General features: G+C 43.9%; 1 protein-coding gene across 5 annotated transcripts in view; it reads right to left on the bottom strand.

Annotated features, from left to right (window-relative positions):
• Positions 1–12,610, bottom strand: part of TNC (tenascin C) — a 156,465-nt gene that overhangs the window by 71,442 nt on the left and 72,413 nt on the right. For all 5 annotated transcript variants that reach the window (XM_069609670.1, XM_069609671.1, XM_069609673.1 and 2 more), the window contains exons 7-10: positions 6,715–6,978; positions 3,841–4,026; positions 2,711–2,800; positions 2,340–2,603 (exon numbers count right to left, since the gene is read on the bottom strand). In XM_069609670.1, coding sequence (XP_069465771.1) covers positions 2,340–2,603; positions 2,711–2,800; positions 3,841–4,026; positions 6,715–6,978 — 804 coding nt within the window. The remainder of the gene's footprint in view (positions 1–2,339; positions 2,604–2,710; positions 2,801–3,840; positions 4,027–6,714; positions 6,979–12,610) is intronic.

Genomic DNA, 12,610 nt, shown 5'->3' with positions numbered 1-12,610 from the left:
AGATTCCATGAACCCTTCTAATGAGGACGCAGACTGCACTCAGGAGATATCTGACATCAAATGGGGCCATGCATTAGAAGCTTGCATTTTGCAAGCGAACCAGTAAAGTTCCAGTTTAAGATTCCCCATGTCTTCATATTAAATACTAGACTGTGGGAAAGCAGTCATTGTGGGGAACTTCAAAGAGCATGCCTGTGTAGCTCGGAAGCCAGGAGTATGTCTACAGGTCACATTGTGTTTTGTCCTCGAATAAGAGGGTTCATTGAAAGCGTACTGCATGTCTAGCAGTGAGGACATGCGATGTAATGAGAGACAGACATGCCTTGCACTGAGTGACAGATCTGATAATGAGCTAGGTGCTGAATAATGAGATGGACATGCTGGGTAATGAAAGAGGCGTGCTTGATCACAGGAGTGCTGTCTGCTAGCAAGGAACGCCCCAGGCAATGCGGGTCTTGGCTGATTACAGGAGGTATGCATGGAAGTAAGGGGCACACCTCCTATCAAGGGACAGTTGCCTGCTAATGAGAGACACACCACACGGTGAAAGATCTCCCGAAGAAAAAGACTCGGCAATAAGCATTGTGCTTAGTAAAGAATACCGGGCTTGGTTACAGGAGTACTGGTGCTGGAATACTTGGAACACAATAAATAATTAAACAAAAGAAACAGTGGTTATTAGCTATGATGTTCTGAGGGCACTGCACCACAAGGAAATGTACTATAATGTCGCCCTCATGTGTACGTCCCCGCAGTCACTGCGACTTTGGGGCCGAACAAAATATTGGCTCCCCCATTACTGCCACCAAGCAGGGCAGGGGTTGCCGGGGTGACCCCTGCACTCCTGGTGGGCAGTAACCAGAGTCGGGGATTACCATTGTGGCAAGCGGGGGACAAGAAAGTAAAACAATTTTTTTTAAAAGCACCTGCAGCGTCAGCTCCGACCCACGCAGTGATCACATAGATTCCACCACACATAGCACCCAATGTTATAAATCCTATTGAAGCAGGCATGTCTAAATGTTACATGCATGCCTGATAAAGAGAACACATGCGTGTGTAAACAGAACAGTGCATGTTAACGGGGCAGGTGCCTGGTACTTAGTGAAATGACTGGTAATGAGGGAGCTGTCTGGTAATGAGTAAAGCACGTGGCAAGGTGGAGCGCGCTTGCTAATGGAGGAGGAGACCGTTAATGGGAAAGTGGCTGGTAATCAAGGAGCTGTCTGGCGATAGGGAAAGAAACTGCTAACCAAGAAGGTGCTTGCTCAAGTGGGAGGTGCCTGGTACACAGTGATATGACTGGTAATAAGACCGATGTCTGGTAATGAGGAAAGTGCCTGGGAATAATGAATGGACCTGCTGATGGCGGAGAAAACTGGTATTGGGGAGGTGACTGGCAATCAAGGAGCTGTCTGGCAACGAGGAAGGTAACTGGTAATGAGGGATCTGCTTGGCGATGGCATTCCTGTTAATAAAGGCCATGCCTATGCACAAGCAATGAGCACAGTAACAAGGATGCGGTTCAGAGTAAAAGCTGGTGACTACATCGGTTGCCAAACGCTGGCCAAGCCTAGCACGCGTCTTAATTATTCCGGCACAATCGTAGCGTTCTTCTACACAATGTGATGTGCTTTAGAAGAGAGGGACTATCTGAAAAACATCCTGCCTTGATAAGACATTGCCTAGCCCCTATAGTGTATCTGGCCAGGCCTTTGCAAATAAACAGCCGAGTTGCTTTGCATCTGGCTGGGCCTCGGCTGTGGGCACCATTGCCATGCAGCGCAACACAACCTGCAGAAGGAAACAACTGCAGTCAATTCGAACCAAGGAAAGAAAAGGCACACAATCTCCTTCGGTGTCTGGAAACACTATAGCTTGGTGTTGCCCTTACACATGATATGTCTGCGAGCCATAAGGGCCTGCCGCACGGCACAGCAACACCATTACACATATATTGTGGTGAGTAGTGAGACGCTTGAACATCCTATGCAAGAAAGAATGGCAATTTGTTGTTTTTGATTTGCATATTTGCATTATAAAGCAATTGTCACACAATACAGTGACTCCATAACGGCACGGGACACCGTAAACATGATTAAAAATAAAACAGCATTATACAGGTCCGAGGTCCCAAAGTAGACAAGATATGAAACTTTACAAAATGGCGAGAAAATGGGTGATGTTAAACTTGGAGCTGGGCATTCTAGGTGGATCGAGGTTTCAACTCGTGGATCCATAACGCATGCCTGTACCATAGAGTAAACATTATTTGGCTAGATGCTCCACCACTTCCCTTCAGAAAAACACCTGTCGGCGCCCATTGCGCAAGTACTCACCGGTACTGCCGTCCACTGACGCCGGCTTGCTCTTGTGTCTGCCCTTCTCAGCAACGAGAGTAATACTGTACTCGGTACCGGCATCCAGTCCAGTGAGGATAAAAGAGTTGGCATTTCCGGGCACCTCAATTTCATTTTTCTTCCCAGTATTAGAAATGTAAGTGATGCGGTAACGTTCGAATTTGGCCAACGGTCTTTTCCAGCGCAGGGAAAGAGTGGTTTCAGTAGAGCCACTGACTTCCAGATCTTTGGGGGCGTCCAGGTCTGAAAGTGAACATGCACAGATTATTCTCATTCTTACCCTTCCTAGGGGGGCAAGGGGGCTACAAAAAAGATGAAAAGACTACATTGAAAGAATTGCAGTCCCTTACCAGTTGCAGCGTTGATAGTTGCAGGGGAGCTCTCTCTGTCCTGTTTCACGGCTGTGACTCCAATGCCATACTCAGTGCCCGGCTTCAGACCTGAAGAGGTTGGGGGGAGAGTTAGACACACTTTGTGGAAGGGTATTGCCTGATATTATATATGGTGATTCATGCAGGTAAGAGATACACTCAGGGCTTTAAGTGGGGTAAGAAAACGAGAGGGGGCCCTCATTTGGGGGCGTGGCTTGTGGGATGGGCGTGTCCTAAAAAAGTATGCAAACCGTAACGTATGTACACAAATATTTATGAATTGTATATATTTGTGTGCGTACCTTACTATGGTTTGTGTACTTTTTTGTTATTTTTCTGCCGGTGGCACTGGTGCCACTAAGGACAGCACTGGACATAAGTGCAAGCCAGCTACAGTGATGCTGTGGCTGCTGGCAATTCTGTCAGCTTGCCTGACTTAATGATGGGCGCATCTCCCGTTGCGGCTGCAGCAGGATAATGTGTCCCGCCAATGTTGTGGTGGGACAAGGGGGCCCCGACAGGTCCCCGGTTCAGCCCCACTTTTTGGAGACGGCCACGGCCGGGCCCCAGCTGGCCCCGGCCCACTTAAAGCCCTGGATTCACTTAATGCTGGTATTAGTTCTTCATGGAAACTAACATTGAAGGTAGTGTAGGCTTTATTATTATTAGGGTATTTTCTGAGTGCCTACCTAGCTTTGGGAAGCAACAGAGTCCTTTACAATCATAGGGAGATTGACACTCAGAGGGAAGCAGAGATACAGGGGAGCATGGAGCTAACAACTGGGGCAGAGGGAAAAGGCGGTCAATCTGGCAGCACAGGATCTACAAGCAGCCAGAGGAGGAAACCTGGTTGTGCAGAGCTTGCAGCTCTAGGTGAAGGGTGTACATGTCCATTCCTCCAAGGCACTGACCACACCAACCATGTTTTCAATACAACCACTGACTATTTAAATGAGTCCCACTTAGATTGGCTGTATTCAAATGTACTTTGTGTGGATGTCGAGAAATCAAGGGATGCAATTGCCTCTTGAGGGCCGGATCATGAAATGCCAGTGGTTTGGTTGAGTCAGTTTTGGCATGGCCAATATTTGGGTGTAAGTCCATCCTACCTGTCAGGGTGGCTTTGGTTGTGGCCTGGTTGCTCTTTGGCACTGTTATCTCGGTATGGTCTCCACCAGAGAGAGGAGCGAACTTCACCCTGTAAAGGTCGACATTTGCTTGACTGTTCTTCCACTCCAGTGTGATGCTGTTGTCAGTCTGAGAGACTCGCTTCAGATTCTTTGGAGCATCCAAATCTGGAGAGAGGAAGTTATGCAAGAATGAATTGCTTTCACATGTGTTGAATGTGAGGTATTTCCGTTATGATTTGGCTTTAATAATGAATTATAGAACAATGTGACACACCACAAACAGCCCATGCATTCCTTTACTGAAACCTCAAAGGGCCAATTTGACAAGCAAGGAGGGAAACGGTTCGAATGAATCAACTCAAACAGATATGCACTATAACACAACTTCCTCTAATTCGATCCGGACCAAAACGTGCAGCATTCATTGTTCAAGATAAGGTACACTAATCTGACTGAGACCTTTTTTGTCAGAGCCATTCGACCCTTCTTTGTTGCATAAAAAGGATGCAGTGATGATGACATTGGCATGGTTCTGATGCATATGTTCCATATTGTTTTTACACAGATTCTTTGGCTTTCATCTACACTAAAATATAAAGCATTTATTGTGCAGTACCAAATGTAAAATAAAATCTAACTTGTTAAAAAGTGACAATCCATAATCTCAAATTCTCTCTATAAAATTGAACTTTATCAAATCGCTTGCATCAGGGAACCACGCATATCTTTTTCAAGGTAAAGTACATGTAAATAGACTTGAAGGTAATGTCTTTATCCTCACACGTCCCATCGTTGCAAATGGAGAATAGAGGCTACTGGGCAGGAACCATCCAGATGGATGTTGCCCATTGGATTTGGACATTGGTTATAAAATGAATCAAGTCAATTAGAAGCGAATTATCCTCTTCTAGATGCAAACAGTTACACACGATTCAATACATCCATTGGGTCTCATGACAGAACATGAAGGCATCAATGGAGGAAATGGCCAGTGGCAACACCTTATCTGTTTGTTCGCAGCTCTTAAAGGGCTTCTAACTTATATTGGGTGTTTCTCTTCCAGGGAAAATCAAAACGGGTCTTGTACATTGATTAAATAATTTGTTGGACATTGGACTGGAAGCTTCTTCAAACATTACTGGCATGGGGCTATCAATGCCTTGATTGAAATGCTGCTACCAACCACATCAAGCTGAAATAACCTGTTTTTACAACTAATGAGTTCACCCCAATCAGTGACCGAGTCATTACGCTAGCCAGAGTACCTTCTAGGGCAGGTGTTAGGAGGATACTGAGCTGCATCATGGCAGTCAATGCCAGGGATGTTTGTACACGATAGGCAGTGGATTTTACATGTTTAGAGAGGACCTCTTTATGAGTTGGGATTGAATGGGGTATTTACGATGCACCGTGCAAAGAAAGTATGGAATGTGGTTAATATGGGTTATTCATCACATGCATTGTGTTCATTGTACTCTAAACATATTTATCCTACTAGAAAAAGTTGCCTGCCACCCGAGGTAGGTGCACAGGAGGTAGGTTCACAGGTGGTCAAGTGAAAGAGGGCTATCACCAATGGATGGGGACCATCTAGTGGTTTGCCACTACAATTTACCCCATTTCCCTGTATCATCGATGTATCTGAAAATGGTCTGATTCTTCCTATTTTCTAATTGCCTGTAAATCACAAGAAAGAAATGTACACCCTCTTACCAACTTCCTACCAACAGAAGGAAAAGCGTACATTGCTATTGTTTTTTACTAAATTAGAGAAAATACATATGTACACTAACCTCAGATCTATGTCTTTTCATCCCTAGGGCACGATGACTGATTATTTTCTCCTCAAATGTCTTTATTTCCAAAGCGCCCCCGCTCTTTCCATTCATGCCTTCCACGACATTCCACATTACTCATTCTCCATGTATGTCTATCTCTGCCACTCTCACACCATGTATTTAGCTCAAATTGTTTTCTGATCAAAATTACATTTTTGGTTTTAAAGACTTTTTGTACATTTTGTACTGCCGTCTTTTTTGTGTAATACACTCAGACCCCTAAAATTGTTACTGAAACTCAACAGCATTGTCGAATAGGGTTCACAATCCTTCCATTTTTCTTAATCCCAACATACAGTGTAGGCATCAGTTTAGGTAGGAGGCTCTTCTCTGAAACAGTCCTATGCCATGCAATGAAACCATTCCCATTGTCCACCCCTGATTCTTTAACAATGTTTCCTTAAAAAAAGCTTTAAAAAAACAAGGAACACCCCCTTTGCTTGGCTAATGTCATATGTTGTGGAGTACCCCAAAGTGTATTTTTCTTGCTACAGTTCGTGATTTCTTGTGTTAGTTGTAGATGGTAATACATGCTATGCATTGCGCTGTTTTTTTTATTTTGTGTTTTGCTAAATCTTTTAAATCATGTTTTGAACCACATTGCATCAAAGATGTCTTCAGGGTGTTATTTGGGAATTATTCAAATACAGTAAGACTTTCATTAACCTGAATGTCACTTTTACTGGCAATATCAAATGCCAGTTAATACATTGTTCCAATTAATAAACAGCCTGATATCAGAGTTTCTAATACACGTTTCAATTAAATACTGTTTTCGATGTATCTGAATGTGTTAATTGATCTCTACTATTCCCTGGATTTTGTCTTTCAGCAAATACAATTTCAATCTGAAGGGAGAAAGTGACTAGACTACCCAAATATGCTGAAAAGAGCAATTATTTTCGTTTTTGGATATTTTTCTGGCTGTGGTCGGATTTCAAAATTGCATTCAAACATTGCAGGCGGATCTCGTTTGCTTTGACCCACCGCTGCCAGATTGTTTCGTTGGACTCACCTGTGGTAAAGATCTCGATTGCAGGGTCGCTTGTCATTTCCCCACGCCGTGACAGGAGAGTCACCTCATACTCGGTGTCTGGGATCAGGTTTCCAAGAGAGTACTGGCTCTCATCTTCAGAGAGTTCCACGGTAGTGCGGGGCTCGTTTCCGGTTCCATAGGAAAGGAGGACTCCATCGATTAGAGCCAGGGGCCTAAACCAAGTGACCAAGGCGGTTGAGTCTGTGACATCACGGACCTCTACTTGACTTGGTGCGTCGAGTCCTGTTACCAAGCAACAATGGAGAGGAAAAAAATGTGTGAACTAACATATATTTATTTTAAAATACAGTCAAGCAATTTGCCTAGGGTTCCCTTCATTAACCATCTCTAAGTGGAAAATACTCAACACGTGCATTTAGAAACTTTAGATGATTTATGAGAAGTGGCTGATGGTATTGCATCCTACAACAGAGGAGATAGCACTCCAATGGCCATCACATTAGACTTAAGGCAAGACAACTTCTAATGGCAAATACCAACGCATGAGAACACGGTTCTCATGCATTGAGGAAGAACTGCACGTTGCCATTTGTAAGACACACAGGACTGAGGAATGTGCTCTGAAACTGTATCACAGGGTTGGTTCTGCTAAAGAAGCCAGCAAAACCACGACTTCACATTTTGTGCGATGTATCTTAGCTTGGAGAACTAATATATCCTGCTAATTATGTGGTGTGTAGTTTATGTGGCACCATTTTCAAAATGTAATAAGTTCATGCAACACTACTCTTTGTCTCTCATCATATACATCTGGGTCAAATGTGTATTTGCTTTATATAGGCCGAAATGTATAGGACATTGTCACCAAAATGGCCGCTCCTTACTACCTGGGATGTGTATTGGGTATCACAGAATGCCAATGATGCTGGTGGAAGTTAATGGTTGGGAAATGCCCAGCTGGCAAAAAAAAGACTGTGGGAGACAAAGCTGACAGACTGATTAGTGAGGTCCCAATTTTACATTTAGGTGTGTCCCATACACGTGATCTCTGAGCCAGTGGAAGCTGATGGGAGAACACCAAGATTTAGACTGCTTGTGCATCGATTCAGCTGTTTATTTCTGTGCGTTGGTAGGGGAATACAGTTCATTATATTACTACATCAGAACACCATACTTTTCCTTAAATAAACGTTTCTTAGACACATGTGAAGCTTGCTTCTGGGGGTGGAAGGGGGCGTTGTGTGACATCTAGGGAATTGAGGAGTATAAGAAGTGAGGAGACGAGTGCAGGGGAGAAAAGTAAGGTGAAGTGGGGCAAAAGTGTTGTGCCTTTCAATGTGGTGGGGGAGCATGGAACATTGTGCCATGCAAAGGCACCGATAGAATGGTTTTGGAGGATCTCATGAGGAATCGTTTTATCTTTCATGAGTCTATTCGTTGACACGTGACAGGTAAAATGTAATGGTTTGCCTTCAGCTATATATATTATTACTAACACAACAAGAACACAAATAACAAAAATGTGTTTGTTGTGGTTGTCCCAATGTAGACACTGGCACATCTGGCCTTAAATCTGGTTACCTTCCAGTGTGATGTATCTGGCATTTGAAAACATCAGGCAAGCACATCATTATACTTTTTAGAATCAATGTGGTTGTGTCAATTAAATATTGACTGGACTTTGTGATACACGGTGGACCTCCCAGTGCACATCTGATTGTAAACAAGAAGCCACATTATCCCTAAGACTGTGATTTCGGACTGTAGTCTCTGGATCTCTCCCTCGGGGACCATAGACTTCTATATGGACCTCAAGCGCAGTCAACATTTCACAAAGATGGTGGTGTGCCTCCTGTTTCCCACCATTATTTTTCTTTAACAAATGCTTCCATTGTTTCGCCTAGCATTGATGCCTGGCTCACAGGCACCGAGATGCCAGCATCTGACATTATACGTATGTGCGAACTTGGACTGCATCTGTTGTACAATTCCACCCCTCCTGCTCATGGGCACCAAACCATTCTTCAAATAGTGAATACAATCATGTTTAGTTATCCGACTAGTACCTCGTGAAGTGAAATGACATCTCTCCTATACCACAATAGAAGTGAACGCGGATCAAGTATGGACAATATCTTCTAAACCATAACATTCAAATGTAATTGACTACGTCAACTAAAATCTATGTGAAATTCGTGTTTCTTCTTCATATAACATTTGTTTAAGGTGTCTTAAGTGGAAACTAACAACCAAAGCACTATATTGTGTGGTATTGCACCAATTATTCCACAGCTACGGCCCGTGTACATGAGAATAATGCTCACTACCTATTCATCAGAGGTGGCTTTAAAGCTGGTCATTCACATTGCCGCCCTCTTATAATTTGGCGTTTTATGAGCATCCAGGATTTGAGAGTCTGAGTCGGCCCAGATATTGGTGTGTGTTTTGGAGTATGTATACTTGAATGTGCATGTGTGTGTGGGTGGGTTCCTTACAAGGTCTGTCAGAGCCCCAGCAACTCCCAGTCTCCACATTCTGCTCATTTCCCCCACATACTCGGCCCTTAGTGTGATGGTGGCATTTCTGGGCCGAGGGATAGCTCAGGGGCAACGCCTTTGTCTTGGAAGTAAGACAACTCAGAGCAACACCGTTTTGCATCCAGATCCCATGTTTAGGAACATTAATTTTTCCAGGACACATGTGATGGTACTATATGGGGCATTATGTTATGCTACATTATGTTATGTAGTGTGTATATTGTGCCTGTCACCACCATAGCACTCTTATGGCAGTGAGGTTTGTCAAAAATCCTATTGTGGGCTTGCACACTGAACTTTAGACAGTGGAGTAAACTGATGAGCAGAGGTAAGAGGAGGAGGATGACATGGGGTACAAATGGACATAGAAATAGGGCAAAATATTGTGAATGAGTGGGGGGCATACAGCTGTGTTAATAGGAATTCATGCACAATCATTCCTGCTGTCTCAGATGAAATACTGTTCAGAATCCAACTATACAAGACCTACTTTTGGAGCTGAACAATTTCTTTGAAGGCAAATTCCAGTAAATACCCGGTGTTTCTAGAGCTGGTCAGTGCGTGGATGTGTGAGGGATTCAAAGATGTGCTCATGTGTACCCTTGCAATGGGGAGCTATTCTCCACCAGATAAAGTTTATTAAAAGTCCACATTTTGCGGGGAGAATTTGGGGTTGCTGTGCTAACTGGTAGAGGTGCTAGTACCAATAATTGGGCCTGCATAGAAGAGTGCACATTACACAAGAGGTGGTAAAGGAGGGAAGGGTGGCGGCTGCAAGGACCAGAATTGTTTAGCTCCTTAGTGCAGGAAGTTCAATAGACATACTTCCATATCATATACATGAGTCCATATTCTCTCAAGTAAGTGCAAAGCCTTGCCCTATGCATGTGTGCTAAGATTGTGGACACTGTCTAAAAAGGCACAGGTACTGTATGAATAGGGTGCAGAATTAAAATGTTGAATCTCTATTCATCTTGTGAAATGAAACGGCATTTGACAAACTAGTATCTAAGGCAAGGCTAGAATCATTTACTGTACAGTTGTATTCTGGGGTAAGTAAATAGCCACTTCAGTACCAATTATAAAATAGCTGTTTATTGAACAGAGATAATACAGGTTGATAATTGCATATGAGAGTACATGAAACTAAAACATACAGAGACAAGCCAGGGCAAACTATTTACAATGTAAGCTCATTTTGTGTGAAGCCAGGAAATGCATGACATGCTGTAAAAATTGGTGAGAGGGTCCTTGTTTCCCCATGTCCGAGGGCGAGGGGGATCTCAGAACTCACTCTGACTAAAGTAAGGGATAGAGTGGGGAGAACGAGTGTGAATGTTCTGGGTGTGCGTGAGAGTGATTGTCAGAGAAGCTGTATGGGTGAGTGACTGGTGGGTGAATGGGTATGAATTTGATTGTGTGTGTAAGGCACTGGTGGTCCAGCGGGCACTGGAGCAGTGGCATTTTCTTAAAGAGACATGGTATGCTTTACTAGCATTTTTGGGCAAAGCAAACTTGACGAGGGTAATTAAATGGAGAGGAGGGGGTTTGAATGGTGCAGACAGCCTTGACATTTCTGTAACTTTGGTATGTTGGAAATGAACTCGCATTAAGGGCCAGGACTGGCTGACGTTATGTGTGTTCTTACATTAGGAAACTAGGGGGGCATTTGTGGAGCCATTCAGGAAGTGTTTCATTACTGTGGCATTGCATTTTTAACTGGCATTAACCGCAAGATCAACATGAAGAGTGTTCTTACATGGGGGCTGGGAAGCAATTGTGCAGCCAGAAACACCATGTGCAATTCTTGTGGCATGAGATCTTTTTTTTTTTTTTTTTTTACTGGCAATAAGGGCAGAGGCAACAGGAGTATGTTCTTACATGCACATACTAGCATGTATTGGCAGAGCCATCATGAGCATATTTTCTTATGGCATTATTACTGCGCAATTATTGGCCAAGCCCAGAGGTACATTTCGGTGCCAGTGGCCAAACTACGCTAAGTGAAATATGTAAGCTTTGATTCAAAAACATACTTGCATCTTACACTCTTACACCTGGTGCGTTGTGAGGCATTCCCCTGCAGCATCATGATCATCATAGGCACTGCGCATGTCCAGAGTGTGACACGGCCCATGCTTTGTTGAGGAGCTTGGGGCAAGAGGGCCCTCAGCATGGCTCATAAGCATGCCCCTAAGTTTCGTACTGTGCCACTGCCTGTAAATGTGTAACTGCATGCTAAGATATGCTATAACACAGGAAGAAGCGTTATCCCTGGAAAATTGGATTTGAGTTTTCATTATAACCTCGGATGCATTATGGATGCAGACCTGACCCTACCACATCCACTCTGTGTCAAAAAGCTGCTAACTACACAATCAAATTCACCACCTATTTCCCTCCCTTACCTTTTCTCACAGTCTCCACAATCATGACTATCATCCTCTCATGCTTAGACTATGCTAACACCCTATAGCCGGGAGCCACTGCAACACAACTAAGAAATCTCCAAAAGGTAAAAAGAAATACTGTCGCAAGGCTCCTCCTAGCTCTAGGCCCTAGAGAACACTTCTCACCAGCACTCTGTTTCCTTTACTGGCTTCCTATCGGGTGATGATCCACCTTAAAGGCAATGTGCATCAATCACTGAGCACCCCATAAAACAGGTCCGGAATACCTGCAGCATAAACATACACAATACAGGCCTAACAGAAATCGCATATCAGCTGCAGCACTCCTCCTTGTCAATTCAGTGACAAAATCAGCAAGAATAGGGGGCTCTGCTTTCTCAGTCCAAGCACCCACCATCTGGAACCCAATCCCTTTACCCATCTGTCACATAAAAGATTACATTGCCTTAAGGAAGGCGCTCAAAACCTGTCCCCTCCCTTTGACAGCCTAACAAACTCAGTTTATCACCTGGATGAATTATTACTCGCCCCTGACAGGAATGTTCGGGCACCGAAGGAAGCGATAAGGGGGAACTCATTTCCACCCGCATTGAATGCACTTCAGTCAAGCCTTCTTGATAGGTTCTGCAAGATCTTTTCCAACCAGGCATCAGTGGGCCTGATTCATGGACGTGTTTTATAATGGCGCAATCCCATAGGCAAATGTTCCATGAATCAGGCCCAGTCTATCTTCAATGGAACGTCAAGCATCTCTTCACGACAAAACAATGTACCCGCACGGCACAGCCCACTCAGCTGCATACCTCTCTATAAACACTACTCTATTACACACATCCGAGACATGCATCACCTCATCTAATATAATACAGCTGAGACCACTGCACAATTCAGACCAGTCGCTTGCATAATCTTATCCCGCTGACTATCCCACTCCCATGACAACTTTTCACAGCACCCATTCTCTCA

This window comes from Ambystoma mexicanum, chromosome 8 (genome assembly GCF_040938575.1).
Source record: "Ambystoma mexicanum isolate Mex_15411 chromosome 8, UKY_AmexF1_1, whole genome shotgun sequence".
NCBI classification, from domain to species: Eukaryota; Metazoa; Chordata; class Amphibia; order Caudata; family Ambystomatidae; genus Ambystoma; species Ambystoma mexicanum.
This window is presented reverse-complemented; position numbering and strand designations above follow the sequence as displayed.